The sequence below is a fragment of the Pogoniulus pusillus genome, chromosome 1 (genome assembly GCF_015220805.1).
Source record: "Pogoniulus pusillus isolate bPogPus1 chromosome 1, bPogPus1.pri, whole genome shotgun sequence".
Classification (NCBI taxonomy): domain Eukaryota; kingdom Metazoa; phylum Chordata; class Aves; order Piciformes; family Lybiidae; genus Pogoniulus; species Pogoniulus pusillus.
Window position 1 is genome coordinate 6,101,659 of NC_087264.1, and position 18,867 is coordinate 6,120,525.

At 47.1% G+C, this 18,867-nt stretch overlaps 1 protein-coding gene across 2 annotated transcripts in view; it reads right to left on the reverse strand.

Moving 5' to 3' along the window:
* Positions 1-18,867, reverse strand: part of KCNH5 (potassium voltage-gated channel subfamily H member 5) — a 233,438-nt gene that overhangs the window by 70,096 nt on the left and 144,475 nt on the right. For both annotated transcript variants that reach the window (XM_064156043.1, XM_064156112.1), the window contains exon 8: positions 3,134-3,333. In XM_064156043.1, the coding sequence (XP_064012113.1) occupies positions 3,134-3,333 (200 nt within the window). The remainder of the gene's footprint in view (positions 1-3,133; positions 3,334-18,867) is intronic.

Genomic DNA, 18,867 nt, shown 5'->3' on the forward strand with positions numbered 1-18,867 from the left:
CCCTTTTTCTTCTCCTGCCTAACTTTTTCACAAGAAGGTGAGGGGGGGCAACCTATATTCTCTTACCAAGGGGTTTGGCTCCAGGAAAACTCAAATCCAGTTGAGGAGCTCAGAACTGGACACAGCACTCAAGGTGTGGCCTGAGCAGTGCTGAGTACAGGGGCAGAAGAATCTCCCTCATCCTACTGGCCACACCGTTCCTGATCCAGCACATATTGAGTTCAGCATTAGTATGGAACCAGCATTACACTTTTTCCATGTAAGAGTAATAAAAAACCCACAGGCTCAAGTTTTTAGAACACCAAGCAGATGAATGCTGCCTCCACACAAATCTGTGCCATTCCATAAGCTTTAACCCTACTTGCATGTAAAGCTGGCCCCATTTCATCACTGTCCTTTAACTGCAAAGACAACTAAGATGCAAGCCTGGATGAGGCACTTAGAGCCATGGTCTAGTTGATTGGATGGGGCTGGGTGCTGGGTTCTGGGTTAGACTGGATGATGGTGGAGGTCTCTTCCAACCTGGTTGATTCTATGATTCTATTCTAAATGTCAGCACTTCCTCCTTGCTAACTTCCATTTTGCCTTCAGTTCCCATTTAAGGACTCATCCTCATCAGCTTTAGCCAAGATCTTCCTCAGGACTACATACTGAATGTGTCATTCAGGGATAGATCTCGGCAATCTGACACACTAAGTCCAGATATGTTAAGTGGGAGTAACTCCACTAAAATTATTCAGTTGTATTTCAAGCATATTAATTTGAAATCTGTTGCTAGCAAAGAAATGTCTGCACATGTGTTTATTTTTACTCCATCAAATTACTAGGCTTGCTCATCACCATAGAAACCTACTGTAACACTCATAAGAAATTTCATTCTTCCTTAGTAGATTAACCTTCTTGTTCTCTGAATTTGAATTTCAAAACAAAGCCATTTCAACATACTGAGAGTGACTGAATGAAATGCATGACAACTCCATGGCAAATGTTGTAAAAACAAGCTGGGAGGCTTGGCTGAGACAGCTGAAGGCTGTGCAGCCACCCAGAGAGACCTGGACAGACTGGAGAGCTGGGCACAGAGGAGCCAGATGAAGTGCAACAAGGACAAGTGCAGAGTCCTGCATCTGGGGAGGCATAATAAACTGCACCAGTACAGGCTGGGTGATAACTGTGATCTGCTGGAGAGGAGCCCTGTGGAGAGGGACCTGGGGGTCCTGGTGGATAACAAATTAACCATGGCACAGCAATGTGCCCTTGTGGCCAAGGCCAATGAGATCCTGGGGTGTATTAGGAAGAATGTGTCCAGCAGATCAAGGGAGGTTTTCCTCTCCCTCTACTCTGCCCTGCTGAGACCTCATCTAAAGTGTTGTGTTCATTTTTGGGCTTCCCAGTTGAAGAGGGACAGGGATCTGCTGGAGAGGGTCCAATGGAGGGCCACAAGGATGCTGAGGGGACTGGAGGGCATGGCTTAGGAGGAGAGGCTGAGGGACCTGAGGCTGTTTAGTCTGGAGAAGAGAAGACTTAGAGAGGATTTGATAAATGTTTATAAGTATCTGAAGACTGGCCAGGAGCGGGGGGAACAGGCTCTGCTCACTTGCTCCCTGTGATACAATAAGGAGCAATGGTTGTAAGTTGCAGCAAAAGAGGTTCCACCTCAACACAAGGGGGAACTTCTTTACTGTAAGGGTCACGGAGCACTGGAATAGACTTCCCAGAGAGGTTGTGGAGTCTCTTTCTCTGGAGACTTTCAAGGCCTGTCTGGATGTGTTCCTCTGTGATCTGTGCTAGATTGTTTGGTCCTGCTCTGGCAGGGGGGTTGGACTGGATGATCTCCTTGGGTCCCTTCCAACCTCTAATATCCTGTGATCCTGTGAACATGCCAGCGTGACAATGCAGATACATTTGGAACAGTTTAGGATGTAATAGTGTACATCAGGCTGAAAAACACGAGGGCAAGTGTCTGATGGAGACTGAAGAGTTGAGAAATTCTTCACTAATAATCATGTGTTACCAGCACAAGTTTTTTGCAAGAGAAGCAGCTTATTGAAAATTAAAGGAGAAAGGGCAAACACAAAGCCCATCTTCAAGAAAGGGAAAAAGATGAGCCCAGGAACTACAGACCAATCAGTCTCACCTCTGTGCCTGGAAAGATCATGGAGCAGATCCTCCTGAAGGCTCTGCTAAGGCAAATGGAAAACAAAGCAGAGGTGATTGATGGTAACCAGCAATGGCTTCACCAAGGGCAAATCCTGCCTGACAATTGTGGTGGCTTTTTATGATGAAGTCACAGCAACAGTGGACAAGGGAAGGGCAACTGACATCATCTACCTGGACTTGAGTGAGGCATTTGACTCTGTCCCACATGACATCCTGGTCACCAAACTGAAAAGACACAGACTTGGTGGGTGGAGCACTCACTGGATAAAGAATTGGCTGGATGGTCACATGCAGAGAGCGGTGATCAATGGCACAATGTCCACCTGGAGACCACTGACAAAGAACCATGGATTGCAACTATGCCTGGTCCTACTGTTACATGGATTGTAACTGTACCCAGTCCCTCAGGGGTCACTGCTGGGACCAGTGATGTTTAACACCTTTGTCAGTGATATGGACAGAGGAATCAAGTGCACCCTCAGCAAGTTTGCAGATGACACCAAGCTGTGTGGCACAGTCAACTTGGCAGAGGGCAGGGATGGATAAGTCAATGTCCTGGACATCAGCAGAAGACCCAAGCCAATCAACTCATTTCATTGCAACTCTCAGACACCAATAGTTCTCAGAGTAATAATGACGTAGGTTAGACACCAAGCTACATTCTTGGGCTAATACAAAGACCAATTTCCTATTGATTTCAATAGTTAAGTACATTAAAACTACTTAGTATTTAGGCAAATAAGACCAGAGACACAGAAAACATTTACCATAAAGAAAAAATAAAGGCACACTTCCAAAGTATCAAAACAGCCCTTTCTAAAAGCAGTGAGGTTTTGATCCAACATAGAAATAACAGTGGAGCAGCACAGCATGCAGTTAAGAACGGGTTAGTTATATGCTGTCATACAGTCTTGTTTCTAAGCACACAGTGGACATGAATTCTTGCTCTCTAGGTTGTTACCTCATATGCTCATACCTTCTCTGTGTCAATTCCTTTAGACATGGACCACGTTGAGACAATGTAATCCATGACTCTTTCACTAAGGCCTTTTGGGACTTGATATAACTTTAGGAAATCCCTCACGTTGTTCAGCATCTCATGGTAGCGGTTGGTGTTGGCATACATTTGCTGGAAGATGGTGGTGACGTTCCCAAAAATAGTTGCATAAAGAAGTGCTGAAAAACAACAACACCACAAAGATGGTTAGAACTAAATAGGCTTGCTCCAATAAATGGAACTCATAATCCAAGTATAAAGTCAAACTATTTTAGGTATGTTTACAAATCACTGCAAAGCACAGAATCAAGCCTGTCGGAAGAGACCTCCAAGATCATCCAGTCCAACCTATCATCCAGCTCTGGCAAACCAACCAGACCATGGTGCTAAGTGCCTCAGCCAGGCTTTGCTTCAACACTTCTGGGAAGGGCGACTCCACCACCTCCCTGGGCAGCCCATTCCAATGCCAATCACTCTCTCTGACAACAACTTCCTCCTAACATCCAGCCTAGACCTCCTTTGGCACAACTTGAGACTGTGTCCCCTTGTTCTCTTGCTGCTTGCCTGACAGAAGAGATAAAACACCTTGCTATAGCCTCCCTTCAGGTAGTTGTAGACAGCAATGAGGTCAGCCCAGAGCCTCCTGTTCTCCAGGTTAAATATGTCAGGACATACATTTACAGAGGTATTTATTGGATTTCCCCATTCAGGTCACTTGGCCACTTGGTGTGCAGTAATTTACAAATATGAACTGTGCTTCAAAAAACAAATAAAACCATAACCACATTCTAGGTTAACATGAAGAGCTTTACTGGAAAATAAGTTGATGCAGTGCACAGTTACCTCAGCCTATTGACAGAAAAAGCACAGCAAAGTGCAGAAGCAGCAAGAGAAGCCAGCAGCCTACCTCCCTTCATAACCTGGCCCACAGCTAGCCCAGAGGGGAAAAAGAAATAAAATCAGCACCCCTAGAAACAGCAACTGGGACAAGAGAAAGACCTTCAAGCTCATCGAGTCCAAGCATTAGTTTCACACTGACAAGTCCCTGACTAAACCAAAGCCCTCAGTACAACATTGAATCACTATGGTTGGAAAGGACCACCAGGATCATCCAAGTCCAACCTTCACCCCAGCTTCCTTAACCACCAGACCATAGCCTTAAGTGCCACATCCACTCTTCTTTTAAACATCTGCAGGGATGGTGACTCCACCACCTCCCTGGGCAGCCTGTTCCAGTGCCTGACCACCCGCTCAGTAAACAACTGCCTCTGAACATCCAAAATACATCTCCCCTGATGCAACTTGAGGCCATTATCTCTTATCCTATTGTTAGTAATTTGGGAGAAGAGACCAGCTCCAGCCTCACTACAACCTCCTTTTAGGTAGTTGTAGAACTCATTCAGCTGTTGTCAGCTCAGTCACCGAAGACAGACATGGCATATTTGAGAAAATTGTGTTTTAAGTAAGTCTTGTCAACTGAAATGGCCTCAGTAGGTCTAATGCAGTGAACCCTGCTGTTGGAGAACAGTTCACTTCTGAAGCCTAAGTTCAGCAAAGCATTTAAGCAAAAACTTCAATGCATACCTTTACTAGTGATATCTAGTGGTGGTGGACTGAAAAATGCTCAAAGCCAAGCAAATTTAAGGTGCTTTATTGCATCCCAAATGTAACCATCCTTGCAACCAAGCCCAAAACGACATTCTTCCATTAGGCATTACAGATTTTGCAGAGAAGAGAATTGTTCTGATATCTCATAACACCAACCTGCAGCACTGCTTCTGCTCTTGACCTTATCAAATATGCAGAAATGTGCCTGTCATTTTTAATCTTTTTGCTAGGAGATCCTTTATAGGAGAATTCAGTTATGCATTTCCATATTGCTCTTTTGAGAAACATCTGCAGCCTCCAAATGGCAAGAAATAATCCACTATGGAAGGGAAAAATGCATAACACCTTCCCTCTATGAGACACATTTCTACTTCATTCCAGAAAAGTCTCTTTATTTCATTACTAATTTGCTCCTGATCATCACCTCTATTTGAGAGGCTGATACCTAACAGAAAAAGTGTGTTTCTCACAGTGCCTTTTACTCTGTCCCTATAAAAACTACATGCTGATCTTCACTAGAAATGGGATGTCCATTGTATCTGCAAAGCCCTGGGGAATTTTCATCTCAGTGCACAAGATGATATCAAATAAGGTCACACAATGGGTAGCAAAGGTGAACACATGGGTTCAGTTTCAGAAAATATAGCAGACTAATACTCTGTGTGATGTCCAGAAATAAAGCTCTTTGTAGGGGCAGGGTTTGTTCCTGGATTTACTGATTGTTGTACGATAGCTGCCAGTTATAGATAGCTTCTGTACCTCCTTACTCACATACATGTATATATATATATAAAATCATAGAATCAGCCATGGGCAGGGACACCCAACCCTAGAGCAGGCTGCCCACAGCCTCAGCCAGCCTGACCTCAAACACCTCCAGCCATGGGGTCTCAACCACCTCCCTGGGCAACCCATTCCAGCCTCTCATCACTCTCATGCTAAACAACTTCCTCCTCACATCCAGGCTGAATCTCCCCACCTCCAGCTTTGCTCCATTCCCCCCAGTCCTGGCACTCCCTGAGAGCCTAAAAAGTCCCTCCCCCACTTTTTTAGAGGCCCCCTTCAGATCCTGGAAGGCCACAAGAAGGTCACCTCAGAGCCTCCTCTTCTCCAGACTGCACAACCCCAACTCTTTCAGTCTGTCGTCATAGCAGAGCTGCTCCATCCCTCTGCTCATCCTCGTGGCCCTTCTCTGGACACACTCCAGCATCTCCACATCCTTTTTGTAATGGGGGCTCCACAACTGGATGCAGTACTCCAGGTGGGGTCTCACCAGAGCACAGTAAAGGGGAAGAATCATATCCCTGGACCTGCTGGCCACACTTCTCCTGATACAGCCAAAGATCTGGTTGTCTTTCTGGGCTGCAAGTGCACACTGCTGGCTCATGCTGAGCTTCTCCTTCACACAATTATGACACAGACAACCTAGATGGCCACACAAACCCACACAGAAGACACAGGCTGAAAACATGACACAATGACCTGTGAGGCTAGGGAAAGGGAAATTCATCTCTGACACCTGTCAAGATAGAAACAGCTAAGAATGTCATGATGAAAACAGCCTCTCTGAAGCAACTACCATCAAAACAAACCAACAACAAAAAACCAAACCAAAACACCAAACAAAAACCTCTTTAGTAGAGACAATTTGCAGAAAATTTACAGCCAGAAAAGAAATTCTGTCTTCTATTATAGGGTCCTGCAAAGTTAGAATCATTGAATCAGTCAGGGTTGGAAGAGACCGCAAGGATCATCTAGTTCCAACCCCCCTGCCATGAGCAGGGACACCTTACCCTAGAGCAGGCTGGCTCTAAATTGTGCTTAAAGAGTAAGTTCTTATAAGATATTGCAGATAGAATAAGTCATTGAATCAAGCCTGCAAGATCTTGCTAAGCCAGAATTCATGAGCTATAGAGCCTGCACAGATAAAATCAATATTATCCCTCTGCTGGAAATTAAAGCCTACCTGTTGGAAATGGTAAAGACTCATTGTTGACTTCATCTATGTACTCCACTTCTCTTACAGGTTACTGCACAGGGGGAGGCCTTTAGAAAACATTTAATGGGAACCTACTTTGAGGCACAGCTTTGAAGCTGTGAAGATCTAAGCCTCTCCTCACTTGTGGTGCTTCCCTACGCCAGCATTGGGAGCTGTTGGAAATGGTTTCCTGGTTTTAATGTGTGCCCAGGTGGCCAAGAGAGCCAGTGGCATCCTGGCCTGCATCAGCAATGGTGTGGTCAGCAGGAGCAGGGAGGTCATTCTGCCCCTCTACTCTGCACTGCTCAGACCACACCTGGAGTACTGTGTTCAGTTCTGGGCCCCCCAGTTTAGGAGGGACATTGAGATGCTTGAGCGTGTCCAGAGAAGGGCGACGAGGCTGGGGAGAGGCCTTGAGCACAGCCCTATGAGGAGAGGCTGAGGGAGCTGGGATTGGTTAGCCTGGAGAAGAGGAGGCTCAGGGGAGACCTTATTGCTGTCTACAACTACCTGAGGGGTGGTTGTGGCCAGGAGGAGGTTGCTCTCTTCTCTCAGGTGGCCAGCACCAGAACGAGAGGACACAGCCTCAGGCTGTGCCAGGGGAGATTTAGGCTGGAGGTGAGGAGAAAGTTCTTCCCTGAGAGAGTCATTGGACACTGGAATGGGCTGCCCGGGGAGGTGGTGGAGTCGCCGTCCCTGGGGCAGTTCAAGGCAGGATTGGACGTGGCACTTGGTGCCATGGTCTAGCCTTGAGCTCTGTGGTAAAGGGTTGGACTTGATGATCTGTGAGGTCTCTTCCAACCTTGATAATACTGTGAAAAATGTGCTCTCCCAAATTTGTCAGGGGGAAAAAAAGATCAACTTGTCTGTTAATCAGCTCTCCATCCCTCTTCTTACAGGACACCTAGAAAAAGGAGCTTTTTTTTTTTTCTTTAAAACCAGTATTTATTATTTTTCAGGTCTTGGAATGCAATGAGTTTGTGCCAATAAGAAAACAATAAATCTGCAAATAGAAGTACACATGGCATGGTTAGATCTGTTGTCACATTCCTCTACTGGGAAATGGTCCTCTACTTGTGAGGGTCTAATGAGAAGAGATTTGCCTACCAGGGGGGCAGCCCTGCTTGACCTGCTGCTCACAAATAGAGAGGGGCTGGTAGGGGATGTGGTGGTTGGAGGCTGCCTGGGGTCCAGTGACCATGAAATTATAGTTTTCAATACATGGAGAAACCAGGAGGGGCATCAACAGAACCTCCACACTGCACTTCTGAAGGGCAGACTTCAGCCTGTTTAAGGAACTGACTCAGAAAGTTCCTTGGGAAAAAGCCCTTAAGAACAAAGGGGTCCAGGAAGGTTGGACCTGCTTCAAGAAAGAACTCCTGAAGGTGTTCAGGAGCAGCTGTGCCATTGTGCCAGCAGACGAGCCGAGGAGGGAGGCAGCCAGGCTGGATGGGCAGGGAGCTGCTGAAGGAATTAAAGATAAAAAAGATAGTGTATTGCCTTTGGAAAAGAGGGGAGGTGTTCCAGGAAGAGTTCAAGGATGTTGCTTAGTCTTGTAAGTAAAAAATTAGAGAGACAAAAGCCCATTTAGAACTTAGGCTGCCACTGCTGGTAAGGAGAATAAAAAATGTTTCTTTAAATATATGAATGGCAAGAGAAAGGCCAAGGACAACCTCCAGTCCTTACTAGATAGAGAGGGGAACATAGTGACAAAGGATGAGGAAAAGGCAGAGGTGCTTAACACCTTCTTTGCCTCAATCTTCACTAGTGGGACAGGTTGTCTCTAGGACAGCTGGGCTCCTGAAGTGGTGGATGGAGTCAGGGACCAGTACAGTCCCCCTCTAATCCATGAGGAAGAAGAGACCTGCTGAGCCACTTGGATCCTCACAAGTCCATGGGATAGGATCCTTCCTAGGGTGCTGGAAGAGCTGGCAGCTGAGCTGGCCAAGCCACTCTCCATCATTTATCAGCAGTCCTGGCTCACTGGAGAGGTCCCTGATGACTGGAAGCTGCCAATGTGATTCCCATACACAAGGAGGGCTGGAAGGAGGAAACTAAAAACTACAGAGCTGTCAGCCTGACCTCAGTGCCAGGCAAGGTGATGGAACAGGTCATCTTGGGTGCCATCACAAAGCACCTACAGGATGGCCTAGGGATCAGGCCCAGCCAGCATGGGTTTAGGAAGGGCAGGTCCTGCCTCACCAACCTGATCTCTTTTTATGATCAGGTTACCTGCCTGGTGAATGTGGGCAGGCTTTGAGTTCTAAAATCCATTCACAGTTATAGCAGCTTAATGTAGTCTAGCTGGACTTCAGCAAAGTCTTTGACACTGTCTGCCACAAGAAGCTGCTAGCCAAGCTGGCAGCTCATGGTTTGGATAGATTCACTCTGATATGGGTCAAGAACTGGAGCGCTGGGCCCAGTAGTGGTGAATGGTGCCACATCCAGCTGGCAGCTGTCACCAGTGGCGTTCCCCAAGGATCAGTGCTGGGCCCAGTCCTGTTCAATATCTTTACCGATGATCTGGACCAGGGGATAGAGTCCAGCATCAGTAAGTTTGCAGATGACACCAAGCTAGGAGCAGGTGTTGATCTGTTGGAAGGTAGGAGAGCCCTGCAGAGGGACCTTACCATGTTGGCTAGGTGGGCAGAGGCCAATGGCATGAGATTTAACAAGGCCAAGTGCAGGGTTCTGCACTTTGGCCACAACAACCCCAAGCAGTGCTACAGGTTGGACTGGATGATCTTGGAGGTCTCTTCCATCCTGGTTGATTCTATGAAAAATAAGTGTTACCTATGCTTGCTTTTCCCCATCCAAATTTAGGCTGCAGTAACTGTTTTAACTGCAAATATGTCAGAGATGGCACAGCACAGTGAGGTGAGCTGCATCAGCAGAAATGTCTCAACTCAGGAAGACAATTGCCTCTGGAGCACATAGGAGATGCCCCATACACTAGTACAGACATGCTTTGCCTCTGGAGCACATAGCAGATGCCCTACACACTGGTGCAGATGTGCTTTGCCTCTGGAGCACATAGCAGATGCCCTACACAGTGGTACAGATGTGCTTTGCCTCTAGAGCACATAGCAGATTCCCTACACACTGGTGCAGACATACTTTGCCTCTGGAGCACATAGCAGATGCCCTACACACTGGTACAGATGTGCTTTGCCTCTAGAGCACATAGCAGATGCCCTACACACTGGTACAGATGTGCTTTGCCTCTGGAGCACATAGCAGATGCCCTACACACTGGTACAGATGTGCTTTGCCTCTAGAGCACATAGCAGATTCCCTACACACTGGTGCAGACATACTTTGCCTCTGGAGCACATAGCAGATGCCCTACACACTGGTGCAGACATACTTTGCCTCTGGAGCACATAGCAGATGCCCTACACACTGGTGCAGATGTGCTTTGCCTCTAGAGCACATAGCAGATGCCCTACACACTGGTACAGATGTGCTTTGCCTCTAGAGCACATAGCAGATGCCCTACACACTGGTACAGATGTGCTTTGCCTCTGGAGCACATAGCAGATGCCCTACACAGTGGTACAGATGTGCTTTGCCTCTAGAGCACATAGCAGATGCCCTACACACTGGTGCAGACATACTTTGCCTCTGGAGCACATAGCAGATGCCCTACACACTGGTACAGATGTGCTTTGCCTCTAGAGCACATAGCAGATGCCCTACACACTGGTACAGATGTGCTTTGCCTCTGGAGCACATAGCAGATGCCCTACACACTGGTACAGATGTGCTTTGCCTCTAGAGCACATAGCAGATTCCCTACACACTGGTGCAGACATACTTTGCCTCTGGAGCACATAGCAGATGCCCTACACACTGGTGCAGACATACTTTGCCTCTGGAGCACATAGCAGATGCCCTACACACTGGTGCAGACATACTTTGCCTCTGGAGCACATAGCAGATGCCCTACACACTGGTACAGATGTGCTTTGCCTCTAGAGCACATAGCAGATGCCCTACACACTGGTACAGATGTGCTTTGCCTCTAGAGCACATAGCAGATGCCCTACACACTGGTACAGATGTGCTTTGCCTCTGGAGCACATAGCAGATGCCCTACACACTGGTACAGATGTGCTTTGCCTCTGGAGCACATAGCAGATGCCCTACACACTGGTACAGATGTGCTTTGCTTCTGGAGCACACAGCAGATGCCCTACACACTGGTACAGATGTGCTTTGCCTCTGGAGCACACAGCAGATACCCTACACAATGTACAGCTGTGCAGGCACATGCACATGTGGACATGCTGGTGAGCATCCAGCATGGATCTAAGGGGAACTGCTGTTGCCTTTCTCAGCCTTTAAATGGTTAAGAATTTTCATCAGTGACTATTAGTTTCTGTAATGAGTAAATAGTTTTCTCAGAGCACCCCTACTTAATGAGCAGTTGCTGAAGTGCCAAGTGTGAGCCTTACCACTCTCATCTTTAACAAAGGCAGAAGGCTCCTACCAAGGTTATTTCACTTTTGCTGTATTCTCATTATTTCTGGCAGGCAGAACTGGCAGTAAAGATCATCTGCAAAAGGTTCTGAGGGAAATACAAAGTTGTCCCTCTCTTCTCAGAATCACACAATGTCAGGGACTGGAAGGGACCTCTAATGATAATCTAGTCCATCTCCCCTGCCAGAGCACAGTCACCTATACCAGATCACACAGTAATGTGTCTGGCTGGGGTTTGAGTATCTCCAGAGAGGAAGACTCCACAACCCCCCTGGGCATCCTGTCCAGTGTTGTGTCACTCTCACAGAAAAAAATCATCCTCGTGTTTAAATGAAGCTTCCTATGCCTCAACTTCCACCCATTGCCCCTTGTCCTGTCATCAGGCATCACCAAGCAGAGCCTGGCTGCAGCCTCCTGGCACTCACCCTGCACATATTTACAAACATTGATGGGGTCACCTCTCAGTCTCCTCCAAGGAGCACAGCCCCAGCTCCCTCAGTCTCTCCTCCTAAGAGAGACGTTCCATTCCCTTAATCATCTTTGTGGCTCTGCGCTGGACTCTCTCAAGCAGTTCTATGTCTCTCTTGAACTGGGGTGGGGGCAGAACTGGACACAATACTCCAGATGCAGCCTCACCAGGACAGAGTAGAGGGGCAGGAAAAACTCTCTTGACGTACTAGCCACACCTCTTGATGGGAGAAAGTTTGAAACAACCTCTAAATAAATCTCTACATCTGCACTTCAACATATAGTTCACTACTTCCACTTTAGTGCCTCCATTTACAAGAAATGGGAGATGATGCCACAGAGGCTGAAGGTAGAATCACCCAATTTCTTTCAATTACTAGTTAGGTCAAAATGCATTTATTCACCTCCTCTTTAATGAACTGTATTTCTTCAGATGCTTCATGTTTCTACAATCATGCAACACTCATTATTTAGCTGTTGTATGAGCACAAGTCTGGAATACACTTCATTAGATTCCATAGAGATCAATTTGATATAATGTAGAAATACTTTTTCTCAGTCCTAAAAAGTGATGTAGGTTCAATTGTTATTTTAATTCTTATTTTTACTCCTCAGCATTGCAAAATGTCCCCTAGATGATATTCAAGGTCCTAAAAATAATAGAATCATAGAATCAACCAGGTTGGAAGAGACCTCCAAGATCATCCAGTCCAATCTATCACCCAGCCCTGTCACATCAACTAGACTGTGACACTAAGTGCCTTACACAGGCTTTGCTTGAATATATCCAGTTATGGTGACTCCACCACCTCCCTGGGCAGCCCATTCCAATGCCAATCACTCTCTCTGGCAACAACTTCCTCCTAACATCCAGTCTAGACCTCCCCTGGCACAACTCAAGACTGTGTGTCCTTGTTCTGTTGCCGCTTGCCTGGCAGAAGAGACCAACCCCATCTGACCACAACTTCCCTTCAAGGAGTTGTAGACAGCAATGAGGTCTGCCCTGAGCCTCCTCTTCTCCAGGCTAAACACCCCCAGCTCCCTCAGCCTCTCCTCACAGGGCTGTGCTCCAGGCCCCTCACCAGCTTCATCACCTGTCTCTGGACACATTCCAGCATCTCAACATCTCTCTTGAACTGAGGAGCCCAGAACTGGACACAATACTCACAGTACATGGCCAGTCCTATTCTCTCACCACCACGGCCTATGTGCTCCCCATATAGTGCCTGTAGCCAAATATATGTCCCACATTGCCAACACAGGGAGATGGTAGACCATTTATGCATGGCTCCTCTGTAGGTCCAGCTGACATTGCTGACTTCACACCTTCCTCTACTATATTAATGTAGGCTCTAAATTAAGAGGATAATGATAGCAAAGACAGGCCTGTAACATCTCTATTAACTGCTGAGATCTTTGTTTGATGACTAAATAATTATGTAATTAGGAAGACTATCAGTAGTAAACTGCAGGAAATCACACTTGCTGCTCTAACCTTTACAGCATACACAGCACAGCAGAGTGGAGCAGCTGCTTTGGATGCAGTTAAGCATTTCCCATAATTAATGCATAAATTCCTATAAAAATAAGGGCATTCAACTGCACTTCTACAGTCACTAATTTTTAAATGGTGAAACTGGGAGCCTTTTTTTCATGAGAGCACTTTAGCTAAGAGAAAATATTTACTTTAGAGCTCCAATGCCTCTCCACCATGCAAATGTGATGAGCTGAACAGCTATGTTTTTGCATATAGCTGCAACTGAAGACTGACTGAATTGGCATTGCAAATTACAGTCATAAAGTAAGGCTACCACTGTCCATAGAATCAACAAGGTTAGAAGAGAATTTCAAGATCATTCACTCCAACCTAGTACCCAGCCTTATCCAGTCAACCAGACCATGGCACTAAGTGCCTCAGCCAGGCTTTGCTTCAACACCTCCAGGCACAGCAACTCCACCACCTCCCTGGGCAGCCCATTCCAATGCCAATCACTCTCTCTGACAACAACTTCCTCCTAACATCCAGCCTAGACCTCCCCTGGCACAGCTTGAGACTGTGTCCCCTTGTTCTATTGCTGCTTGCCTGGCAGAAGAGACTAAACCCTACCTGGCTACAACCTCCCTTCAGGTAGTTGTAGACAGCAATGAGCTCTGCCCTGAGCCTCCTCTTCTCCAGGCTGCACACCCCCAGCTCCCTCAGCCTCTCCTCACAGGGCTGTGCTCCAGGGCCCTCACCAGCTTTGTCACCCTTCTCTGGATACATTCCAGTCTCTCAACATCTCTCTTGAATTGAGGAGTCCAGAACTGGACACAGCACTCAAGGCGTCGCCTGACCAGTGCTGAGTACAGGGGCAGAATAACCTCCCTTGTCCTACTGGCCACACTGTTCCTGATACAGGCCAGGATGCTATTGGCTCTCTTGGCCACCTGGGCACACTTCTGCTTCATCCTCAGCTACTCTCTATCAGTACCCCCATGTCCCTTTCTTCCTGGCTGCTCTCCAGTCACTCTGTCCCCAGCCTGTAGTGCTGCGTGGGGCTGTTGTGGTCAAAGCACCACACCCTGCACATACCTATTAATATGTTTGGCTTCTCACCGTGAGGAAGCAATGGGCATGGGTTGAACTTGGCTAAGGCTATTAAAGAGGACCAGCAACAAAATTACACATTGTTGTGCCTGAGGATGAGGAGCAGGGTGGTACTCTGGTCAGATGATGCAGATGCTAAGCATCTTGAAATCACACACCTCTTCCCTGCTCAAGATGTCCTACCACAGCCATCCCATGTTATTAGATTACTGTAGTCATTCACCTGAGAAATGGTTGGAACAGCCAGAAATACAATTCTGAACAGGTTTGGTGGTGTCCCTGTGGCAGCTGGGTGAAATTTCATGCATTTACATTCAACTGGAAAGCTTTAAATGTCTTGGGTCTGTGAGGATCTGCTTCTCCCTCATCATATTATTCAAGGGTGTCAAGCATCATATGGAAGGCGCAGCCTGAAAAATAGCTTCAATTTCACCACACCAAGCAGCAGGGCAAACAGCATTTCCCTGTGTTAACCAAGTGTCAAACCTCACTTTGCTTGGAAAAAAAAAAATCCATCTCTTGTAGTGTAGTGGCCTTCATTCTGGAAACTTTTCCTCTAAAAGCTCTGTGAGAGGCTGAGAGTTGAGGCTTCTTCTAGATATTTCATACACGGTGGAAGCCAGGTTTAACAGGTCACACAAAGACAGACAACACTTAGTATCATATCATAGAATTAACCAGGTTGGAAGAGACCTCCAAGATCATCCAGTCCAACCTATCCCCCAGCCCTATCCAGACAACCAGACCATGGCACTAAGTGCCTCAGCCAGGCTTTTCTTGAACACCTCCAGGGACGGTGACTCCACCACCTCCCTGGGCAGCCCATTCCAATGCCAATCACTCTCTCTGTGAAGAACTTCCTCCTAACATCCAGCCTATACTTTCCCCAGCACAACTTGAGACTGTGTCCCCTGTTGCTAATTTAGGGTAGGGTGTCCCTGCCCATGGCATGGGGGTTGGAACTAGATGATCCTTGTGGTGCCTTTCAACCCTGACTGATTCTATGATTGCATAAGCAGAAAGGAGCTCCTTGAGTCCATTTTGTGGACAAGTGATATCTGACTGCAAGAACCTTCTCTTCCAGTTCAATTGAGTTCAATTAGTATTAGACATTATTGCACGTTCTTTCTAACTCCAGTTATTCCTCTGTATGTATCACACAGTATCACCTCACAGATCATCAAGTCCAACTCTTTATCACAATTCTCAAGGCCAGACCATGGCACCAAGTGCCACGTCCAATCCTGCCTTGAACAGCTCCAGGGACGGCGACTCCACCACCTCCCCGGGCAGCCCATTCCAGTGTCCAATGACTCTCTCAGTGAAGAACTTTCTCCTCACCTCAAGCCTAAATTTCCCCTGGTGTAGCCTGAGGCTGTGTCCTCTTGTTCTGGTGCTGGCCACCTGAGAGAAGAGAGCAACCTCCTCCTGGCCACAGCCACCCCTCAGGTAGTTGTAGACAGCAATAAGGTCACTCCTGAGCTTCCTCTTCTCCAGGCTCCTCACCTCGAGCCTAAGAACTGATTATTATTAAAAATAGTGGTCAGGGGCAGGAAGAGTTCTGAATATCAAAATTAACAATATTAATTTGGGAAAAAATATCATCTCACATTAATTAATTACCCCTTCAATACACCATTCAGATATCTTCAGTATTTAAAAAAGCTGATTTATGTCTGTCAAACAATCATCTACCTACCACACAAATCCTTCTCAGAATAGAATCAGTCAGGGTTGGAAGGGACCACAAGAATCATCTAGTTCCAACCTCCCTGCCACGGGCAGGGACACCCAACCCTAGAGCAGGCTGCCCACAGCCTCATGCAGCCTGGCCTTAAACACCTCCAGCCATGGGGCCTCAACCACCTCCCTGGGCAACCCAGTCCAGGCTCTCACCACTCTTATGCTCAACAACTTCCTCCTCACCTCCAGCCTGAACCTCCCCACCTCCAGCTTTGCTCCATTCCCCCTAGTCCTGTCACTCCCTGATGGCCTAAAAAGTCCCTCCCCAGCTTTTTTGTAGGTCCTCTTCAGACACTGGAAAGCTACAAGAAGGTCACCTTGCAGCCTTCTCTTCTCCAGACTGAACAGTCCAAACTCTTCCAGTCTGTCCTCATAACAGAAGTGCTTTCTCCCTTAAAAGAAAATAAAAACCAAACCCAGAGTGCTGTCTTTGCTGTCATTTTTGGTCAACATTGACACTTGTGAATCAAAGCCATTCCATGCACCTTCCTCACTGTGCCTCACCATGTCAAACCTGTCACCAGTAACAAGCAGAGGACTCAAAGGGTCTCCAGCAATACTGAATGCTGCACAGGGACCAAAGGGATCACCTCCAGAAAAAAAAAGCCAAGTTGGCAGCTTTCAGTATTACCCTGTGAAACCACCTGACACTTTGTTGCTGGGTTTCAGCTGCAAGGTTTTTTCCTCTCCTTTTAATATTTTTCAGGGATTTTTTTTTCAGTGAGACACTGAGTTCTTGTCACATTAAGAGGAACCCAGGATAGTGATGCTGCTGGAGGCAGGATGCCAGAACATAATTTGCTCATTGAGGAACACCATCTAAACTGCCTGTCTTGTTAAAATATAATAGCAATTTCTAAAGACCCCTTCAAAGTTCTGGGCTGCACTCAAAGATGTTTCTATTTCTCTGCTCCTAGGTTTGGGTCTTTTTTCTGCAGATCTCTGCAAAGTTCTGGGCTGCACTCAAAGATGTTCCTATTTCTCTGCTCCCATGTTTGGGTCTTTTTTTCTGCAGACCCCTGCAAAGTTCTGGGCCGTACTCAAAGATGTTCCTATTTCTCTGATCCTAGGATTGAGGTTTTTTTCTGCAGACCCCTGCAAAGTTCTGGGCTGAACTCGAAAGTGTTGCTATTTCTCTGCTCCCATGTTTGGGTATTTTTTCTGAAGATGCCTTCAAAGTTCTGGGCTGCACTCAAAGATGTTCCTATTTCTATGATCCTAGGATTGAGTTTTTTTCCTGCAGACCCCTGCAAAGTTCTGGGCTGAACTCAAAGATGTTCCTGTTTCTCTGATCCTAGGATTGAGGTTTTTTTCTGCAGACCCCTGCAAAGTTTTGGGCTGCACTCAAAGGTGTTCCCATTTCTCTGCTCCCATGTTTGGGTCTTTTTCCTGCAGATCCCTGCAAAGTTCTGGGCTGCACTCAAAGGTGTTCCTATTTCTCTGCTCCTAGGTTTGGGTCTTTTTTCTGCAGACCCCTGCAAAGTTCTGGGCTGTCACTAGTGGTGTCCCTCAGGGATCAGTGCTGGGCCCCATCCTCTTTAACATCTTCATAGATGATCTGGATGAGGGCATGGAGTCAGTCATCAGCAAGTTTGCAGATGACACTAAGCTGGGGGCAGATGTGACTGGGTTGGAGGGCAGAAGTGCTCTGCAGCAGGACCTTGACCACCTGCACAGATGGGCAGAGTCCAAGGGGATGGGGTTCAATAGCTCCAAGTGCAGGGTGCTGCACTTTGGCCACAACAACCCCATGCAGAGATACAGGCTGGGGTCGGAGTGGCTGGAGAGCAGCCAGGCAGAGAGGGATCTGGGGGTGCTAATTGATACCCACCTGAACATGAGCCAGCAGTGTGCCCAGGTGGCCAAGAGAGCCAATGGCATCCTGGCCTGCATCAGGAATGGTGTGGTCAGCAGGAGCAGGGAGGTCATTCTGCCCCTGTACTCTGCACTGCTTAGACCACACCTTGAGTACTGTGTTCAGTTCTGGGCCCCCCAGTTTAGGAGGGACATTGAGATGCTTGAGCGTGTCCAGAGAAGGGCGACGAGGCTGGGGAGAGGCCTTGAGCACAGCCCTACGAGGAGAGGCTGAGGGAGCTGGGATTGGTTAGCCTGGAGAAGAGGAGGCTCAGGGGTGACCTTATTGCTGTCTACAGCTACCTGAGGGGTGGTTGTGGCCAGGAGGAGGTTGCTCTCTTCTCTCAGGTGGCCAGCACCAGAACGAGAGGACACAGCCTCAGGCTGTGCCAGGGGAGATTTAGGCTGGAGGTGAGGAGAAAGTTCTTCACTGAGAGAGTCATTGGGCACTGGAATGGGCTGCCCAGGGAGGTGGTGGAGTCGCCGTCCCTGGAGCTGTTCAAGGCAGGATTGGACGTGGCACTTGGTGCCATGGTCTAGCCTTGAGCTCTGTGGTAAAGGGTTGGACTTGATGATCTGCGAGGTCTCTTCCAACCCTGATGATACTGTGATGTTCTTATTTCTCTGATCCTAGGATTGAGGTTTTTTTCTGCAGACCCCTTCAAAGTTCTGAGCTGCACTCAAAGGTGTTCCTATTTCTCTGCTCCCAGCTTTATTTTGGTTTTTTCCCTCAGAGACCAATGTAAAAGCTTTTACCATCTACATATACATGTTGGTTTGGTTTAGACACTCACCTAACTGCTTACACACAGATACACCTGAATGGAAGTGCAAAGATGAACACAGAATATGAATGGGCTCACAGTTTCTGCAGTTGCTAATTTTCCTTTCAGTCTCTTCATTTGCTACTTCTTTCAACCCTGACTTTCTTGAACCATTTAATTAATCATTTGATATTATCTCAGCTCATTTAACAGGAATGGATTTGCAACA